The 22,012-nt window shown below is 39.9% G+C and overlaps 1 protein-coding gene across 1 annotated transcript in view; it reads left to right on the top strand.

Annotated features, from left to right (window-relative positions):
* The first annotated feature begins 5,926 nt into the window (after positions 1–5,926).
* The window catches only part of gfpt2 (glutamine-fructose-6-phosphate transaminase 2), a 40,543-nt gene continuing 24,457 nt past the window's right edge, over positions 5,927–22,012 (top strand). Inside the window, exons 1-7 of the mRNA XM_060936373.1 lie at positions 5,927–6,035; positions 6,582–6,689; positions 7,643–7,738; positions 7,828–7,953; positions 13,171–13,229; positions 13,853–13,987; positions 19,265–19,326. Coding sequence (XP_060792356.1) covers positions 6,029–6,035; positions 6,582–6,689; positions 7,643–7,738; positions 7,828–7,953; positions 13,171–13,229; positions 13,853–13,987; positions 19,265–19,326 — 593 coding nt within the window. The 5' untranslated portion in view covers positions 5,927–6,028. The remainder of the gene's footprint in view (positions 6,036–6,581; positions 6,690–7,642; positions 7,739–7,827; positions 7,954–13,170; positions 13,230–13,852; positions 13,988–19,264; positions 19,327–22,012) is intronic.

Raw genomic sequence — 22,012 nt, 5'->3', positions numbered from 1 at the left:
CGGTGAGCAAAAATCCCAGAACCACACGGGGGGACCTAGTGAATGACCTGCAGAGAGCTGGGACCAAAGTAACAAAGGCTACCATCAGTAACACACTACGCCGCCAGGGACTCAAATCCTGCAGTGCTAGACGTGTCCCCCTGCTTAAGCCAGTACATGTCCAGGCCCGTCTGAAGTTTGCTAGAGAGCATTTGGATGATCCAGAAGAGGATTGGGAGAATGTCATATGGTCAGATGAAACCAAAATAGAACCTTTTGGTAAAAACTCAACTTGTCATGTTTGGAGGAGAAAGAATGCTGAGTTGCATCCAAAGAACACCATCCCTACTGTGAAGCATGGGGGTGGAAACATCTTGCTTTGGGGCTGTTTTTCTGCAAAATGACAAGGACGACTGATCCGTGTAAAGGAAAGAATGAATGGGGCCATGTGTCGTGAGATTTTGAGTGAAAACCTCCTTCCATCAGCAAGGGTATTGAAGATGAAACGTGGCTGGGTCTTTCAGCATGACAATGATCCTAAACACACCGTCCGGGCAATGAAGGAGTGGCTTCGTAAGAAGCATTTCAAGGTCCTGGAGTGGTCTAGCCAGTCTCCAGATCTCAACCCCATAGAAAATCTTTGGAGGGAGTTGAAAGTCTGTGTTGCCCAGCGACAGCCCCAAAACATCACTGCTCTAGAGGAGATCTGCATGGAGGAATGGGCCAAAATACCAGCAACAGTGTGTGAAAACCTTGTGAAGACTTACAGAAAACGTTTGACCTCTGTCATTGCCAACAAAGGGTATATAACAAAGTACTGAGATGAACTTTTGTTATTGACCAAATACTTATTTTCCACCATAATTTGCAAATAAATTCTTTAAAAATCAGACAGTGTGATTTTCTGGATTTTTTTTCTCATTTTGTCTCTCATAGTTGAGGTATACCTATGATGAAAATTACAGGCCTCTCTCATCTTTTTAAGCGGGAGAACTTGCACAATTGGTGACTGACTAAATACTTTTTTGCCCCACTGTGTGTGTGTGTATATATATATGGCGGCACGGTGGTGTAGTGGTTAGCGCTGTCGCCTCACAGCAAGAAGGTCCTGGGTTCGAGCCCCGGGGCCGGCGAGGACCTTTCTGTGTGGAGTTTGCATGTTCTCCCCTTGTCCGCGTGGGTTTCCTCCGGGTGCTCCGGTTTCCCCCACAGTCCAAAGACATGCAGGTTAGGTTAACTGGTGACTCTAAATTGACCGTAGGTGTGAATGGTTGTCTGTGTCTATGTGTCAGCCCTGTGATGACCTGGCGACTTGTCCAGGGTGTACCCCGCCTTTCGCCTGTAGTCAGCTGGGATAGGCTCCAGCTTGCCTGCGACCCTGTAGAAGGATAAAGCGGCTAGAGATAATGAGATGAGATATATATATATATATATATATATAAGCAATATCCACACTTGGAATACCGACCCATTTGCCAGAAAGAATCCAAAATGGCGAGGAACTGACCGAGAAGAAGCGAGTTTTGTTGAACTGTTAATTGCTAAGGCTTAATTAGTCCATAACTTCATTAATAACTGTAATTCAGTAAATCTGGGTAGAAGTTATATGCACCCTAGGTACTCCTACCTTCCTGCCAAAAAGAATAAAAATCAGTGAAGAACTGAGAAAGACGAAGCGATTTTCGTGAAATGTGGACGATGACAGACAGACAACACATGATGACATAAACTCATCTCCTGTCAGCCGGATGAGCTAATAAGCTTAATCATCATGCAGGGACACGGCCACATTTTTTAACAAACATTTTTAAACTATTTTATATTTGTAAACCACAAGAAAAAAACGTGTAACATGATGAACTGTAGCGGCACGGTGGTGTAGTGGTTAGCGCTGTCGCCTCACAGCAAGAAGGTCCGGGTTCGAGCCCCGTGGCCGGCGAGGGCCTTTCTGTGCGGAGCTTGCATGTTCTCCCCGTGGCTGCGTGGGTTTCCTCCGGGTGCTCCGGTTTCCCCCACAGTCCAAAGACATGCAGGTTAGGTTAACTGGTGACTCTAAATTGAGCGTAGGTGTGAATGTGAGTGTGAATGGTTGTCTGTGTCTATGTGTCAGCCCTGTGATGACCTGGCGACTTGTCCAGGGTGTACCCCGCCTTTCGCCCGTAGTCAGTTGGGATAGGCTCCAGCTTGCCTGCGACCCTGTGGAACAGGATAAAGCGGCTAGAGATGATGAGATGAAATGATGAACTGTCCCAAGTCTCCCCATCTGGCCATTTTGAAAAAGAAAAAAAATTCCTTAAATTTTTTTCCCCCCAGAATTTAAGTTGAATAAATAATACTATATCTGGTAACTCGAGGCTACATACTTTAATTCCTAACAAATCCCCAATTGACAAGCGTACATTACACCATAGAATGGAGATGGAGGCAAAGTAGAAAATAGTTCAAGTTCAAGTCAACTTTATTATCAGTAATGCCATATGTGCAGGACATACAGAGAATTAAAATTGCGTTTCCCTCTTATCCGCCGTGCAAACAGTAATAAACATGAAATATAAAATATAGGTAAAAGATATAAACTTAAAAAAAAAGATATATATACACACACACAAGCTAAAGCTATCTAAGAAAGAAAAGACAGTGGCAATCCAGAAAGTATAAATATGGCAAGTGTGGCAGTGTGAACAGAATTAACGGTATAAATTTAAATGTGACGAATGACAATATAAACAGAATGAACAATGTAAACGGGAACAGCAGTCTGACAGTATCGTAGGGCAATATAACACGATATAAACAGAATTATCAGTATAAATATAAATATGGCAGTATGAGCAGAATTTACAGTGTAAGTATAAATATGGCAGATATGACAGTATAAACAGTATACCAATGAAGTCTGTCAAAGATAAAAGATGCATAAAGTGTAAACAGTGTTGTAAACAGTTTTTATATAGTGCAATTGAGTAAAAAATATAACATGTAAACAGTACTGTAAACAGTTTTTACAGAGTGCAATTGAATTTCGTTAAAGTTCGTTAAAGTGGCTGGTGACATTTGGTTTGTGTATTAAGGGAAGGGGGTACTGGCCTGGGAGGGAGTTCAGGATCCTGACGGCTTGGTGGATGAAGCTGTCTCTCAGTCTGCTGGTTCTCGCCCGGAGGCGAACAAGTTTGGGTTGATAAAAATATTGAACTGCACAAACCTTCATGACTCCAAAGGAAGTCGGTTACTCTAAGGCAGCCTTTCTCAACCGGGGTGCCGTCTGGCTTCATTAGGGGTGCCGTCAAAAAATTATATATTCTAACATTGAAATAAATATTTTGAATTAAAATTCAAAAAAGCGATAGTTACACTAATGCAGATCATTGCCACCTCATGCATCATCAAAATTTGTCTCACGGCCACCTTTCCCATGTCACAATGTCACTGCCGGGGTCAGCGTATGGTCAGCGTGACTGCTTATATTTTATATGGGGGTGCCTTGAGAATTTGCATACTTCTGAAGGGTGCCGTGACTGAAAAAAGGTTGAGAAACACTGCTCTAAGGAGCAATATCGAACTTCTGATGGAATCTAAAACCTGATTGGTTGAAATTAATGTATAGGGCAGGGCTTTTCAAAGTGTGGGGCGTGCCTCCCCTAGGGGGCGCCAGAGTTCTTCAGGGGGGGCGCATCGTGAGGAAAAATAAACCAGAATAAGTTACTATTGCGGACATTTAGCGAACTTCAGCTAGCCTTTGCCAGAGACAAAATGGATTGATTTTTAGTACCTAAAGCTACAGTGAGTGAGGAGACAGAGTCTGGGCCAAGCAAAAAAAGAAGGAAGTATGACCACGATTATTTAAAGTTTGGATTTTCATGGACTGGATCTGAAGATGCTCCACTGCCACAGTGTGTTGTCTGCCAAGAGGTGCTAGCTAACAATGCTATGAGATGTTTAAAATGTGTAAAACAAGATGTTTTTAAAAAAAGCACAGATGTTTAAAATGTGTAAAAAAAAAAAGATGTTTTAAAAAAGCACAGATGTTTAAAATGTGTAAAAAAAAAGATGTTTTAAAAAAGCACAGATGTTTAAAATGTGTAAAAAAAGATGTTTTAAAAAAGCACAGATGTTTAAAATGTGTAAAAAAATATGTTTTAAAAAAGCACAGATGTTTAAAATGTGTAAAAAAAAAGATGTTTTAAAAAAGCACAGATGTTTAAAATGTGTAAAAGAAAAAAGATGTTTTAAAAAAGCACAGATGTTTAAAATGTGTAAAAAAAAAAGATGTTTTAAAAAAGCACAGATGTTTAAAATGTGTAAAAGAAAAAAATGTGTACAACAACCATTTTTTTAAATACGAATGGAACATTAAGTATAGCAACAACAAAAATTGTAAGAGGGGCGCTGTTGTTTATTTGCTCTCGAGGGGGGCTGATTCTCCCACACTTTGAAAACCCCTGGGATAGAGATCTTGCAGTCACGCGACCGGAAAGTTAACAGCCGCCATCTTGTCGGTAAAAAACACAGCTGAATACTGCTGCACTCGTGTACAGAATGGATCAATTTCAACCGACGGACTACACGGCTCATTTTTCTAATGAACAGATAACTAGATATATGTCTAAAATAAACGACCTACAGATTAGTGACCCTTATGGCTTTCCGGACATAGTTTTCACGACCGTGTCAGTGGATATTAAACTGCCAGCGGAATACCCAGACGTGTATAATTACCTCATCAACTTTCCCTCGCTGTTCAGTGGTGAAGCACTGCATGCTTATAAATCTCTGGACAGTTATCTTTACAGAAATTCAGGATTTGTCAGCGACTCAGATGTGGCATCTTGTAAACAAGAAAATAACAATCCTCATTGGACGGGTAAGTCGCTTAAGTATTGAGTATAGCACTGACCAGCAGATTATAGAATAGAATAGAATAGAATAGGGTAATTCCAGCTGTAATTCCAAATCGTCCGTCTTGTTTACCATGGATCTGGCGTTGGAGAGGTAGCGGCTTAGCAGTGGAGATTTGAGTGGCTGTTTTCTGAGCTTAGTCAACAGGCCGGCTCTGCCTGCAGCCTCACTTTTGCTTCCGCTCCCGACGCCGCCTCCTTCGCTTTGCTTCCGATAACAATCCACGGAGACCCCGCTGGTCTCGCTATCTCGTCCGGAATGTTGTGCATGCGATGGAAATCGCTACAAACCGTCATTTTCTGCTGGAAACCAATGTCCAGTAAGTCCATACGGTTATAGTGGATATTGAAGTCCGGTACAGACGAACAACACGCAAAAATACACACAAAAAGCATAAAAAAAACGTGCACAGGTAGGGAGAGCTTGTAGCCGCAGCCGTTGTAGTAGAATTGTATATAGTAGGGTTTTCCAGAAGAAAAGGTAGAAGGAGAAGGTGGAAATATGGCGTTTGACCGACAAGATGGCGTCTGTCACAATCTGGATCGGCTGTGACGTCACATGCAAGTGCTCCATACCAAGTCTCCCCTGTAGCAACTCTCCCCGGTCTCCCCTACTGTTAATACTTTAAATACATTTTGTTGATAATGCTTACATACTTTTACTGAAGTAAGGGTTTGAATGCAGTACGGAGTATTTTTCATGCTGTAATATTTAAGAACCTTCACTTAAATAAAAATGATCTGGACATTTCTTCCACCACTGTAGAGTGTGACGTCACAAAAAAAAAAAACCTCAGTGCTGAATATGGGCATCCAGAAAACAGGCGGAAATTACATTTCTAGCCTAAAAGGAGTCCAAAAGAGTTAACTGTGGTAATGTTTTTGGGCGTGGCTGTGTGTGCTGACGTCACTACGCCTGCTCATTGTTCAAAGTGTTTTTGTTTTGTGGATGAATTTTGAGTTAAGTAGAAGTGGGCGTGTCCAGGGTTGGCATGGAAGCTAGAGAGAGAGAGAGGGAGAGAGAGAGAGAGAGAGGTGGGGCAGCTGGGTTTATAAGTTGAACGCAAGCTGTGTGTGTGTAGGTGTGTGTGTGCGTGTGTGTGAAAGCGAGCTGCGATTTATTGCACTTTGTTTGAAAAAAGGACTTCATTACAATGTGTGGTAAGTGAATGCATCTTATTCTAGATAGATAGATAGATAGATAGATAGATAGATAGATAGATAGATATGAAGAGATCCATGATGAGATGAAGAGTTTGTGGTGTAAATGTTGGGGGGGAAAAAAACAAACAACGTTATTATGAATCAGCCTATAGAGAAAGACTTGTTCATTAACTCATTTTCATATTCATTAATGAGATCATGGGGACATGTTAATGAGAGCAGGGACACATCCGGTTGTGTGCGAGCTCCCAGTGCTGCAGATCAGCTATTCAAGCTACGTGGCTTCATGAAAAGTCTCCTTGTTTTCTCTGACTTGTGTAAAAAAAAAAAAAAAAAAGCCCTAAAGTCACCATGCATTATTTCAAATTTGGTCTTTTTCCTTCCATCACACTTGCATTGCCATTGATGCAAGACATCAAACTCTTCTTCTTCTTCTTTTTGTTGTTGTTTTTGGCATTTCCTCTGTTCATTCATCTCCATGCAACATTCTCAGGAAGCACTTTCTGAAAGTATCTGATATCCACTAACCTTTCCTCCCTCCAGGGATTTTCGCCTACCTGAACTACAGAGTTCCTCGGACGAGGAAAGAGATCTTTACGACCCTTGTGAAAGGACTGCAGAGGCTGGAGTATAGAGGTTATGACTCTGCAGGTGAGCCAGTTCCTCCTGAGTTCCTCTTGAGTTCCTCTTGAGTTCCTTCTCAGCTCGCTGAATATCACAGCAGCGTGTTGTGCTCGTAAGAGGATACGAGTCCGAGCTCAACAGAAGGCCTGTTTCATGTGCTTTTTGGCAGCAAGGAGGCCCAGGTGCTCCTTTTCCCTGATAACTAGTCCACTGAGTGAACTGGAGTAGATCTCAGTGGAGATTTTAAACGAATACTTTAGTATTTTCAGCTTGTTAGGTTTTGCTAACACTTTTTGCTGTTTGGTGTATCTAATGTGTATCTATTATTACATTTGTAGAGTTCTGAGAAAAGAACAACTTGTTTACCGCAATCAACAAACGAAATGCCAAATTTAGAGCTTAATCTTCATTCGATCAGTGTCCCTGAGTGAAGCAGTCATTAATATAGGTGAAAAAATGTTTCACGTAGACGTTCCTTGTAACTGCCCTTTGACTTCCATTATGAGTGAAGAATTTTGTTGTTGTTGTTATCTCATCACAGTACAATGTTGAAATCCTTGTCCTTGGTAATGTCTCAAATGCTACACAGATGCGATAGATAGGTTAGAGTATTTCTTTAAACCGTGCATGATCTGACCAGATTACTCTTACGGTTTTTTTTTTTTTTTATGATCTGCACTGTAAAAAAATAAGCCATGTCTAGGGTATTTACATGAAACACCGGGGTATTTAAATAATACTTCAGCGTCTTCTAGGAAGACATGGCGGATCCAAGAAAACACGTGTGTCTATTATAAAGACACTGGCGTCTATCAGTAGACACAAGACACGTCTTCCAGGCATTGCTAAATACCCTAGACGTGCCTTTGAAGTATTTTTAAATACCCAAGACATGTCTTCTAAGCGTTACGTTTAGGGGTATTTAAATAAGACACGTCTAAGTCCTTTTTATTTACAGTGTGTCTGTTTGTTTTGTCCAGGTGTTGCGGTGGATGGTACTGGGAAACATGACAAAGAAAGCATCTGCCTGTTTAAGAAGAAGGGAAAAGTAAAGGCGCTGGACGAGGAACTGTACAGTGAGTCTTGTCTTGTTTACTTTGACTCCTCGTCTTGTTCTCACCGATTCCTAATCCGTATTTGTATCGACTTGCTTTGATCTTGTCAGAGAATGACACACTTGATTTGGAAATGGAAATGGATACGCACTTTGGCATCGCTCACACTCGCTGGGCAACACACGGAGAACCCAGCGCTGTCAACAGCCACCCTCACCGCTCTGACAAGAACAACGGTAATACACTCGAGCACAAGTTCACATTTCAGGTTATGAAGTGAAAACAAAAATTAAACAACATTTCCCAGCAACTAACCAGCATCACCTAATTATTATTATACATAACCTAGTAATTTATCTGGAGTGTAACATCTGGAATGTTGTCTAACCACCTAGTCGTTGTCAGGTCACGCTACTCACTGTCACTTCCCAGAAGTCTACACATCGCTATCCTTACTCACCAAACTACTTTCCCAGTCAAGACATAAGCTATGCTTTTCATGACCGAAAGGTGTTTGGATGTCAAGTAGCATCATCGTACATCTCAGAAACATGACTAACACATGACTACAAACCTAATCTCTCTCAACCATCGCATATCTATTTACAGACGACAATTTCACTTTCTTTTTACATTTTTTTGGACAGACTAATCTAAAAAAAAATCATAAAATTCAAAACAGAGCAATAAACCCACAACTCACGTGGCTTATACTGTACATGGCCTTGTTTAGGAAGAAATGGACGCATTTGTGTTTGAAGCTGAGTTTTTGTCGACAAAAAAATCAATAAGGACAACTTGTACACTTTTAAAACTTTATTCATAGATATCTTTTATGAAGCTACGGTAATGTTTACTGACCACCACAACTCCATTATCATGAAGCCATGGTTAGAGAAGCAGCTTTAAGACCAAAAGGTTGCTGGTTCAATTCCCTGGACCAACAGGAATGGCTGAAATACCCTTCAGCAAGGCACCTAACCCCCAAAATGCTCCTCAGGTCACGCTGGGTATGTTGTACGTCTCAGGTCGCTCTAGATAAGAGCGTTTACTAAATGAGATTTAATTAAGTGTATGTTTTTATTTTGTCTTTTTAACAATAATGACCACACGGAAACAATATACACGACAGATATGATTGATAGACTTTGCATCGAGAAATGTTGAAATATTCCTTTAATCCCTTTGAATCCTGGTGAATTTGTGTAAACAGTACACGTTGAAGCTAAGTGTTCAATTAGGTGAAAGGAAATGATGGCTGATTTTTCGATGCGCCATTTTATGATGTGAGGATAAGCGTTCCAGCATAACCTGTTGTACTTGAGTTTAAAGAGCAACTCCTGCAGCAATTATTCTGTAAAACACCAGCAATCTGATATCATCACTGGAGAGGGCGTGTCCTTTAATTCAGATGAACTGAACTGAACTTGACTTTATAAGGCTTGCTGTGTCTGTGTCCTTGACATAGCTTAATAGTAAAAAAAAAAAAAAGTTTTGGCTATTCTTTAACGCCTTGTAAGACGTTTTACTTTTTGTTTTCACTTCTTGCTCTGCCGATGGCGCGCTGAAAAGAAGATAAAAGCAAACCGAAGGGTCAGAACCAGCATTTCAACATTAGCTGCGTTTATGTGTCCTGTAGTAACACGTTTATTATAATCTGACAACCAATTCAGGATCTACAGTACTGTGCAAAAGTCTGTGGCCCCCTATATATATTTTTTTTCATACAGATTTTGTTATAGATTTCTATTTTATGACTTCTACACTATCGAGTCAAAACGTTGTCTGGTTTTTTTCTTCCCCAGCACAAAATTAAATGCTACAGAAGAAAAAAGTTTGTACCTGAGCAGCGTATTCCATAAGAGAGCACTTTTCTGATTAAAAAAGAAAACATAATGAAGGCTGCTGGGTTTTGGTGCAAAATTAAGAAGCGAGTGTGACGGTCCAAGTGTCCAGAAGAACCGTGGCTGGTTCTGTAAGATGCTCAGTAAAACCTACAGCGCGTTTCCTTATCAAACTGCACTCATTGGACCTGAGACTATTTTTTTAAGCATAGCGAATTTCATCTCACACCAAATACTGACTTTGTTTCATTTATTATGGCTTACCGATTACTGTTTATATTAGTTTTTCTTAAATGTTGAAACATTTCATTTCATTATTTTAAGCCATTTTTCATCTACAGCTTTTCTCAGACTTTTACACAGTACGGTATTTCCTTATCTGTCGTGAGAAAGCACCTAAGTACCGTACAGCTCCATGCTTTAATGAATAAATAATGTCCCAGCCGGTATGAATTAAATAAATAAGCCTCAGGCAGTGTAGAAGAAATTAATGCTTTGTGATTAATCATTACAGATTACAGCTTGGTTTGTTTATTTATTTTTTTTGCTATGCAGAAGCAAAGCTTGTTGATTTTTGATGATCTTTCAGTCGTGTGTTTTTGTGCAAAGATGTGTTTTGACCAGAGATTAGAAACGAGGAAATTTTTCTTTGAATGTAGTCAATCACTTTTCCAGATTGTTCCAGCGTACCAATGTTCATTTAAACAGTAGTGAACTGGTTAACAGTCTGAGTTCACAAAAGTATAGACATTTTCCCAAGACACCGAAACTACCGTCCAGAATTCATCACTTCTTGCACAGGAATATTTAAGGCAAGGGAGGCAAGGCAAGTTTATTTATATAGCACATTTCATACACAATGGCAGTTCAATGTGCTTTACAGAAGCAAAAACAAAAACAGTAAACAATAGAGAAATAAAATTACATAAAATAATTTTATTTTTAATCTAAAACAATTAATTAAAAGAATTAAAAGAAAATAATAAGAATTAAACAACAGTAGAAATAAAATAATAAAATGCCAAAAAGAAAAAAGGAGAAAAAGAAAAAGAAACCAGCGGAATAAAATAGAATAAAATTAAAGTAAATTTAAAACATGCAGAGAAAGTAAAGATTATAAAAAATGTAAAAATATTAATTATTTAACAGAAAGCATCTGAAAACAGCTTGCTCTTTAACCTAGATTTGAAGCTGCTAACAGCAGGAGCATTTTTAATGTCCTCTGGCAGTTGGTTCCATAGATGTACTACATAGTAGCTAAAAGCTGCTTCACCATACTTTGTTTTAACAACTGGTTTTAATAGTAAATTTTTCTGTTGCGATCTGGTAGATCTGATTGGGTTAGGCCGCTGCAACATATCAGAGAGGTAATTGGTCCCTGTACCATTTAGAGATTTATACACCAGCAGCAATGCTTTAAAGTCAATTCTGTAGCTTACTGGAAGCCAGTGAAGGGACCTTAGAATTGGGGTAATGTGCTCTGTTCTTTTTGTTCGTGTGAGAACCCTCGCCGCTGCATTTTGAACCAGCTGAAGTCGTTTGATGGTCGTTTAACAGTTATTCCACAAAATCAAGTCGTACATGAGCTGATAGCCGACGAGGCGCGTAGCACCGACTTGACTATAAGCCATTTATGATAAGATTGAGTGGAATGACTGTTAAATATTCCTTTTATTTTTAATTTTTTGCAAATTCAATCAATAAAAACTTTATACAAAATGTCAACAAAATCATTTCCGCTTCGAATGTAAACAACCCGGCGAAATGACAGGAGCAATTTGTGAAAAATGCTATAATAATATAAATTCTTGAAAAATAAAAATGATACGTTCTTACCATCAAATACTTTCATTCCTTTTTTTTGTGGTTTTGTTTTCGAGTAGAGTTTTTATTTCGTCCTCGGCTGGTTCATCAACACACGTTGCCATTTTGTTTTTCTCTACTCACGGAATATGAGCTGATATCTTAGGGTGTTTTCACACTTGGTCCCTTTCAGCCATCTAACCGAACTCAGATCGATGACTCAGCATTTTTTGCGCATATGTGAACACTCCAACCGTACCCAGACCCCTTTAAAGCGAACCGAACTGAGACCACCTCAGGAGGTGGTCTCAGTACGGTTCGCTAAAAATCAACGGTGCGGTTCGCCTAATCTGCGCATTGTGAACAAAAAGCGCACCGGGTTCACTTCGCCTTTTTCACTGTAGTTTAACCTTCTTCGTTTGCCGTAGTTGGTCACGTGACTGTAGCAGGGAAACTCAACTTCCTTTTGGAACTTACCAGCCGTGTTTTGTGCTCATAGATAGCTGGAATAAGTTTATTTTCCTTAATCCGCACTATTTTGATCAAAGGATACAGCAGGGCAAGCATGGCAGCAGACATTTTGATTCAAGAGAAAATTACCCAGAATTCCGTGCACTGGGGGTCTGAGGGCTCTAGAGGACCTGGTGTGAACAGAAAGAGGACTGAGGCCCCATCAAAGCTTAACTGGACCAGAAAGAGAACCCAGTCCTCTTTGTAATAAATTCACAGTGTGAACACAAAAAGAACTGAGTTCTTTTACTGTTGGTCCACTTTTTGGTCCACTTAAAGAGGACTGAGTCTGGTTTCTTTAAAGGGGACCAGGTGTGAAAACACCCTTAGTAGTAGAGTAGCCAATCAGCGTGCACAATTGCTCATATCCAGTGAATGTGGATAGAATAATCAAAAATAAACCTCCTTTACTCACTTTATGCAGAGGACTTGAAGAGGACGTTAGTGTGGACCTAATTTTTTCGATAACACATTAGTAACAAAAGTCAGAAATTAGGTAAAATTAAGAGGTGTAGGTTAACATGATGTTTTTGTTGCAGTTATTCAAAGAAATTGCGATTATTTTTAGCTCACCCAGCCGACAGGTGATGAGTTTATGCCATCATGTTGTCCGGCGTCGTCCACATTTCACAAAAATCGCTTCTTCTCTCACAATTCTTCACCGATTTTTATTCTTTTTGGCAGGAAGGTAGGTCTGCCTGGGGTGCATATACATAACTTCTACCCAAATTTGCATAATTGCAATTAATAATGAAGATATGGCATAATTAATCAATCAATCCCTAACGAGCAGTTTCTACACAAATCGCTTCTTCTCCCTCAATTCTTCACCGATTTTGATTCTTTCTTTTCTGGCATGAAGGTAGGGGCACCTAGGGTGCATATAACTTCTACACAGATTTGCTGTGTACAATTATTAATGAAGTTACGGACTAATTAAGCCTTAATAATTAACGTTTCAACAAAAATCACTTCTTCTCGGTCAATTCCTCGCCGTTTTGGATTCTTTCTGGCAAATAGGTCGGTATTCCTAGGGTGTATATTGCTTCTATATATACAGTAGCTTGTATGTAGTGTATATAGCTTGCAACATTTATTGCACAAGGTGGCCCACTTTAGATTGTTCCTTCTGGACTAGACGGGGCCGGAATGAGCTACGCCGTCACTGATGGTCTCGTTATTATTTTCTTTTAATGAAGCAAGAAAAAGAGCAGAGTATGCATTCATAGCTATGATTTAAATAATTCCTGAATTAATGATATCTCTTTCTGTCTCTCTTTTTTTTTTAATCTGTAGAGTTTGTGGTGATCCACAATGGTATTATCACTAACTACAAGGAACTGAAGAAGTATCTGGTGAGTGAAATTAAAAAAAAAAAAAAAATTGCACACATGCTTTGAATTAATTCAGTGGTGAAACCATTCCAGCCGAGGCACTGAGCGAAAGTCAAAATGCAGTTTTTTTTACAATAAGAAAAAAAGACTACACTTAAGTCATATTAAGTAAAAAAAAAAAAATAAAATAAAATTCTGTGAGAAAAAAGTGCAGATGTACAGATGTAATCATCAGTACTTCTTTTTTTTTCTCTCCTGTGGATAAAATGATGGCAGACTTGGCTGAAAACTTGAACAGATGACTAATCCATCCAGGAAGCCGTTTGGCTTTTAATTCATGTCTCAACACAGCATTCCCCAAAACCTTACATTATGAGGTTATAGTAACAGAAGACGATATTGTGTGTGAATTAATACACACGAGTCAGATCTAATTCTCTGTGCAGGTGTGCGTGAGTTACGATACGAAAGAAGCGATCTAACCAGTCGTGATTAATGTAGTACATGAATGTACAGTGTAGTCCAATCCTTAGAATCCATTATGAGACCATTTTTGTTCTTTGTTAAGAAAAACTAAATATTAGTGTATTTTTTCTCTTGCTTGTTTGTGAACCATGACGCTGCCGGATCCCACCCTTGTGCAGATCTCCAAAGGCTACGAATTCGAGTCAGAGACAGACACTGAAGTTATCCCGAAGCTGATTAAGTATCTTTATGACAACCGTGAGAGCGAATATATATCCTTCTCCACCCTGGTAGAGCGTGTCATCCAACAGCTGGTAAGCAATATGAGTGTGTGTCTATGGGTGTATACGTTTGCATGTGTGGGACTCTTACTCAGATTCTTCTGGGACTTTTTGCTCATAATATTGGAAACGAAGTCCAGTTGTTGCTCAGTTTCTGCGTGTGTGTGTGTGTGTGCGTGTGTGTGTGTGTGTGTGTGTGTGAAAGATATTTCCATTACAGTTTACAGCCATTTATTACCAGCTTTATAGCCTGTTGTATATCTTCGGTTATAATAACTCATAGTAGATTAGAATGTTACATATTGTGTCAACATTATTGTTCATATTGTAGATGTAAAATTATTTTTTTAATAGATTTATTCTCAAAAGCCTGCTTTGACTAAACAACACTAAGTGCCAAGCCCTTCCTTTGTAAGATTTGTATTCTGTACTGTCATATACATAGATTGGATGGCTTTATCAGTCATCAGTACTACCTTTGGACAGGCTTCAGGACCATCCTTTCTTTTTTTTTTTTTTCCCAGAAGGTTCCAGAGTCCACGTATCTAAGTGGCTCCCATGAGAACACTGTTGAACTGTGCCACCCTTATAACATATCCGTGTCCTTGTCATGTTCCTGAACTTCTTCTTACCGGAACCTGTGGTTTATCATGAGTTCATAAAGAGCAGCTCTGCCTATCAGCTGAGCCCTGTTCGACTTTCTGCTTTTCTCCGCGTCACTACAAAGAGACTCGTTTTGCTTTATGGCTTTTATAAAACCAATTCGTTATCTAAATTGCGTTCGGCCGCGTCTTCTTGGGTTAGCGCTGAAATTCTGTGAGTTGCCTTGAGCCTTGTAGTACGTGGGGGTTTTATGGGTGTTTTGTCTTCCTTGTAGCAAGCTGGGCTCAGGGAGGACTCTGGCATTAGAGGGGCCAGAGGGAGGGAGAGTGGAAAAAGACTTTTGGTCTGAGTAGAAACAGACTGTGACTTCACTGTTCATGTTCGAGCGATTTTTTTTTTTTTTTCTAATGGTGTGTGTCTGTCGTTGTAACTATACTGTAGGTTTGATGTTTTTGCGAATGATGTATGCCAAAAATCAGAATACATAAAGATATTTTCAGGACATACAGTATTCAGATTTCATAAAGGACATTTAGGACATTTAATTCACACATGAAACAATCCTGGACGTCTCTCCTGAGCCCATGTATGCGGAAGAGGGTAGATAGCACGTTTCCTGTGATTTAGCATGCAAATGAGTAAGCGACAGTCGACTTCATATGTCTTCGAAGAAATCTGTGCTTGCTTTCCCCCTCCTGGGTCTCATCACCGAGAACTCGCTAGTGAGTGGGCAGTTAATTCATCGTATTAGGAAAAAATGGTGTAAAAACAACGAGGTGGAAGGATTGGACGATTTGGATCAATGGATCAATTATAAAGCAATGAGTATAAATCGAAGAAGGAAAAAAAATCATTTTTTAAACTGATAGTGAGAAAAAATTCAAGCTGGATTTTAATTATGATACACCATTTTGTTTTAATATCTCGCAAGGTACATAGTGAGCTGGTTGTAAATGCAGGATGCTTCCTTTATCTAAGAGTCATAATCATATAGTTATCCAGAGGTGGAAAGCAGTTAATATGCTTTATTATTATTAGGGATGAGCGAGTACAGCATTATCTGTATCTGTTAATCATTATGAATTATCTGTATCCGTATCCGTACTCGTTGTGGGCGGGATTTAACCCGGAAGTGGGCGGGATTTAACCCAGAAGTGGGTCTGGTTGTCTTAAAACGGGCGGGGCTTTAACCAGTATGTTATTTTAAGCATGCAATTGATATGGGTTGATCAGAAATTGTTATATTTATTGCTGATTAGAAAACTATTTACAGGACAGCATCAGCACTGAGCTTCAGATCAGTGGTTTTGATCACGATAGCAAACGAACTATTTACAGAACAAGTTTTGCAACAGTGAATACAACACATGCGGTTGCAATTCTGAAATGAAATGTAATGAACAAGAGTTTTCATACTCAACATAACTTTCTTTTTTTAACTTTTAATTTTTTTGTGATCAGTGTGATTTTTTTTTTTGGTTCTTTTTTATTTCTACACCAGGTGTGTGTGTGTGTGTGTAGCTTAATTTGTAATATTATTTATACCACTACTACCTAGAAAGTGTCAGACAGTGTGTGAAGTAAAATAAAACTGGTTAGAGCCAACTGACGGTTTAAAAAAAACAAAACTCCGACGACCGGCAGAGAGAGAGAGTGTGTGTGTGTAGCTTAATTTGTAATACTTATACCACTACTACCTTTATTTTTACATGAATTACAGCAAGAAAGTGTCAGACACTCAATGCGTGAAGTAAAAAAAAAACCTGTTTTTAACCGATGGTTAAAAAAGAAAAAAAAATCTCCGACAGGCAGAGACGCAACGCGAGTCGCTTTCTACCAAGCACCACGTCTGAACGAACCCATGTTTACCAGAACTCTACTGGTTATAAGTAAGTACAAACTGAAATAAAAACAAACTTGAAGCTGAAGAAACCCGAAACGTTAACGGAAAAGAGCCGCGAACCTGAGTGACTGAGGGAGAGACAGAGAGCTGTTCTCTGTGTGAGTGAGCAGAGCAGTGTGTGTAGGGGAGGGGCGCTGTGATGCTGTGTGAGGATTTTCATTCAGTCCGAGCACAGATATTGACTCGTATTACTCGTATAATACTCGTACTCGGCAAAAGTGCTTTATCCGTACCGGATACTCGTTTCAGCCGAGTATCCGGCTCAACTCTAATTATCATACATACAGGACACTCTTTTATCTTATCTTTGACTCGTTCAATATCATGCTAACCAAATGGAATGCATCTGATAGACCATGAAAAAAACCCAGCCAATATTATTTAATTATTATCCATACAGAACACTTTTTCGATGTAATAAAAACACATGTTCTATTCCCTTCTAGCAGGTTTTATTAATTTGGTTCGATAGCATGCAATATTGTTAGCATATCACTTATCCTACGTGTATTACATCACTCTACTCAATGGAGAATGAGCGTTGAATATGGTTTACGATATTGCACAATTGTCAAGGCAACATGATGTCACATGTCGGAGGTGATGCAAATATTCAATGAGAAATTTTTCTGCTCCACATGCGCAGAAGCATTTCTTTGTTTGCTGGGAAAGAGAAAGACGCACTGAACATCCAAAAGGCTACCAAAACTTCATTAGATATTCTTCATGCATATTTACAAGAGAAAAACATACCAACGGACATCGAAAAACTGGAAAAGAGAGTGTGTATGTCAGTGGCGAACTGTTACTATTAGAGCTGGGACTTGAGCTCAGCCAAAACTTAGCCAGACAACAAAAAAGCAACAGGGCAAAGGATTATGCAAGGGATTAGCATCAGGGTGCCAGGTCACTCTGTTGTGTGTCGTTGTCGATGTTGATTTTAAAAGTAACTAAGTAAATTACATGGGGAAATGAATACTTACGTCTGAGTGAAAAATACTGTAGCGAGCGTGCAGCATGGAAGAAGAGTCTGGAGACAGAAATCTTAGTTTCTCGGTCGTTAGCCTGTGCTGCTTGTTCTCGACAGATAGCACTGGCTTGACCGCTTTATTAGCATTCGCTAACACTACTGATGAACGCTACATCGGCTGGAAGGTGACTTCACTGCTGTGCTGACGGCGCTGAGTCGTGGGTAAGCTAGCGCTGCCCTTCGAGAATGCTGATATGAAGAGACTCTGTATGTATAATAATAATAATAATAATAATATTGGCTGGGTTTTTTGTGGTCTATCAGATATATTCCATTCAGCTACTCTTCTTCAACTCGTTCAGTATCATGCTAGCTGAATGGAATATATCTGATATACCACTCAACGCCAGCCAATATTATTTAAATATCACTTCAGATAATTTGTACTTTCCCCAAGTAAAAATTTATACTTGTACTTTCACACACTGAAAAAGAAAGTAGTTACTCGTGAAGTTTTTATTATACCCCCACTCCGGGGGGGGGGGGGGGGGGGGTGTTACTGGTTTTTACCTCTGTCCTTTCATCCGTCCGTCGATATCTCCGTCCATCCAAAACACCCTTTTTCTCAGCAACCACAAATCATACCCAGTTGGTACTTGGTGCCAAACTTCAGCTTGGGGTTCTATACCGTGTATACCGTTTTCAGGTCTGTCGCACATCGACTTCCTGTTTACCGACTGAATGTATTTGCGAAACATATAGCGTGGATTTACAAAATTTTCGTAACATTTTTCTCAGCAACTACAAATCACAATTGCTTGATATTTGGTACTGAGCTTCAACTTTGGGTTCTATACCATGTATACCATTTTCAGGTCTGTCGCACATCGACTTCCTGTTTACCAACTGAATGTATTTACAAAACATATAGCGTGGATTTACAAAACTTTTGTAACACTTTCCTCAGCAACTACAAATCATAACTGTTTGATATTTAGTACTGAGCTTCAGCTTGGGGTTCTATACCGTGTATACCGTTTTCAGGTCTGTCGCACATCAGCTTCCTGTTTACTGACTGAATGTATTTACGAAACATATAGGGTGGATTTTGACGCTATTTCAAGAAGCAAAATGCTATTTCAGAATGACAGTTTACCAGGATGCTGTTTGAAATCCCTGGGGAGAGATGCTGCTCTTTACTTACTCATTTTAGGGTTAATTATTTGTTGAAGTCAACATTCATAATAAGTGTCCTGTTCCTTCGATTGCTTGCGTTCTGATATAAGCGAGAGTGGGGGGATACGCAAGTGAGCAGTAGCTCACAGTTTGTTTTTGTGAGATCGGTAACTTACAAGTGCTTGCTATGAATCTTATAATAACAAGATCATCTATTTTTTATGTCAGTAATTTGATAAATCTGTACATTCCTGTACATTTTAACTTTGTCAACTCGGTTTAAAGCATCCAATTCAATCCACATGGATTCCAGAAAAACTGCCTGATTACAGTAGATTCAAGCGCTCCTGACACATTTAAGAGGTTGCATTTACAGAAGAAAAAACTTTACGATCAGAAAGACTTAAATGGATGACTTAAAAACCTCACTGGTGGGGTTGCGTTTGTGAGTTCCTGTCTTATTAGTGAATGCAGAGCAGCTCTCGCTCGTCCCTTGACCTCCTCACTCGTGCACATCAGTGCACCGTGGCAGGACATTACAGATAAAAAACACAAGAATCTTTGAAGATGTATTCGTTCAGATTCAATACGGAGCATGTATTTGATTGAGTTTCATTTGGAGGAGTGTGCTAATCACGATCTTGTGTTTTGTCTGCAGGAGGGGGCTTTTGCTCTCGTTTTCAAGAGTATTCACTTCCCAGGAGAGGCCGTCGTCACCAGGTTTGTACTGAAACACTGTCTAAGAAATCCTTACACACTTTTTTTTACACCCACTCACTATATCATTCTTATAATTATTTTGCGCTAGGAGCGCTGGCACAAATAGCCCCCAAGCATAACTACGTCATCACTTGTTTACCGCAATGCATTGTGGGAGATATCCAGGGTAGGTAGTTGAACGATACGACGGACGTCAGATTAATTTTACGTGAGGGCGATGTGAGAGGAGCGATTTTGCCGTGCTCTGTCGTGGAAGACAATGAAATTGGTGATTTAAAGAGGTGGAGAACATGTCAAGGGTTTCCAGCAGGAAAAACGGAATCCAAATCAAGCTTGGTGAGAAGGTAAGAGTCTAGACCGAGTCTACAACACTGTACAACAGCAACAACATCATCAAATCTCAGAATGTCTTATTTCTGAGGATGTATATTGCACCAGCTAAACTTTATTGAGAAAACAGATCTATCTGGATATCGGGAACTGGCGCAGAGAAAAAGAAAATACAAAAGAAATAAATCTTTGGAAACCCACTGATCTGCCATGTCATGTTCAGTATAAATGCATTTTCTTCAATAAATGCTGCTAGTGAGGTTCACTGAACATTATCCATACTCGAAAGAGAACCCTTCGTGGTTTGGGAGTTTTATTGGTCCGACAGGCTCGTTCGGCTGCCGAGTGCTTCGGTATGTCGAGAGGCAAAGGCCGAAAAATGCTTCTTTTTGTTTTACAGGCTTTGGAATATCGCTAGTTTCAGATGAGTGTCGATTATTATAATCTTCTATAACCGAAGGCCATTCCGCAGACCATGGAAATATTGCTGGGTCACAGTTTAAGTATGTCTTTTTCCCCACCAGTTAAATGTAGGCTACAAACACTGGTCCATTTCGATTCAGTTTGAAAGTTTTTGTTGTGGATTAAATTTACCCATTTCTTTCTTCTCTTCTTCTCGACTGGCAGCTGATAAAAGCTCAAATTAGGTGTTCTATTTGTCGTGGAGGCACAGTAAGGCACACAGCAATTCACTTTACGCATGGTTAAACAAGTTAGACAGAACAATGTAGTGTTTAATAAAGGCGAAAGTAAACAATACGGCAGGAGCTGATCCCGGGTATCACCCATAATGCATTGCGGTAAACAAGCGATGACGTAGTTATGGGTTTGGGTCATTCTCATCTCATTATCTCTAGCCGCTTTATCCTATTCTACAGGGTCGCAGGCAAGCTGGAGCCTATCCCAGCTGACTACGGGCGAAAGGCGGGGTACACCCTGGACAAGTCGCCAGGTCATCACAGGGCTGACACATAGACACAGACAACCATTCACACTCACATTCACACCTACAGTCAATTTAGAGTCACCAGTTAACCTAACCTGCATGTCTTTGGACTGTGGGGGAAACCGGAGCACCCGGAGGAAACCCACGCGGACACGGGGAGAACATGCAAACTCCACACAGAAAGGCCCTCGCCGGCCACGGGGCTCGAACCCGGACCTTCTTGCTGTGAGGCGATAGCGCTAACCATTACACCACCGTGCCGCGGTTTGGGTCATTGTTACTCTCAATTCAGGATCTTCCTACTTTATTATTACTACTACTACGACGAGTACACAAAAACTGAAGTGGAAATGGACAAGGGTCATTTCTTGCTCAGTTTTCAAGATATCCGGATGAAACTTGGTGTGCATATAGGTAGTGACCATCTCAGATCTCCATATCATGCATGACATCATGACATCATTTTATGATGTCATAAAAATTTCAGGAATGGCTATGAATGGGACCACCTGGTACAATACCAGGACAAGCTAGACAAAATTCTTTCATGCCATCTCTGGGCCTTATACCTTAATATTTTTTGCATGCATTTGACCCCTGACCTTGACCCTTTGCCAGAATTAGGTCAAAGGTCACTTATGCGTTAAATTGGTGCTCCTCCCTCATTTTTTCACGAATTTTCACCAAATTGGGTACGGAGAACCTATTGCGTCTCATCACATCGCTCCTGTGGAGGATGGCCCCATATGGACAGTTGAAAGTCACACTTGGAAGACGCTCTGGACACTTACAGTAATGCTTTTATGGCTGAGGACTACAATTGACTTGCTAACTTTAGGATTGCAGTTGTCATGAACTCAAGTTTCCATCAATGAAGAGTTTATAACATCAATGAAACAGACTTCATGTTAAAACTGTTAAAAATGTTATAATCACGTTGTCTGTTATCACCCAAATGAGGATGGGTTCCCTTTTGAGTCTGGTTCTTCTCGAGGTTTCTTCGTCATGTCATCTGAGGGAGTTTTTCCTTGCCACCGTTGCCACAGGCTTGATCATTGGGGATAGATTAGGGACAAAATTAGCTCATGTTTAAAGTCGTTCAAATTCTGTAAAGCTGCTTTGCGACAATGTCTATTGTTAAATGCGCTATACAAATAAACTTGACTTGACTTAGGGGGCTTCGAAATAGTTCGCATCGGTTTAGTGATTTGACCCATTTTCACTGACCTTGAACTTGTCAACTAGGTGACTATAGCAAAAAGTCAGAGTTTTGTCTATTTTTCATGGTCTTTGAGCTCGCCTTGCTCCTTCGCCATAGAAAAACGTTTTAATGAATATTTGTAGTTTTGACCTATTGACCTTTGTCAATATTAGGTCACATATTTTCAATGGCCTGCATGATGGCCCATG

Source organism: Neoarius graeffei, chromosome 12 (genome assembly GCF_027579695.1).
Source record: "Neoarius graeffei isolate fNeoGra1 chromosome 12, fNeoGra1.pri, whole genome shotgun sequence".
NCBI classification, from domain to species: Eukaryota; Metazoa; Chordata; class Actinopteri; order Siluriformes; family Ariidae; genus Neoarius; species Neoarius graeffei.
The sequence above is the reverse complement of the archived record's forward strand: the minus strand, read 5'-3'. Positions and strand labels throughout refer to the sequence as shown.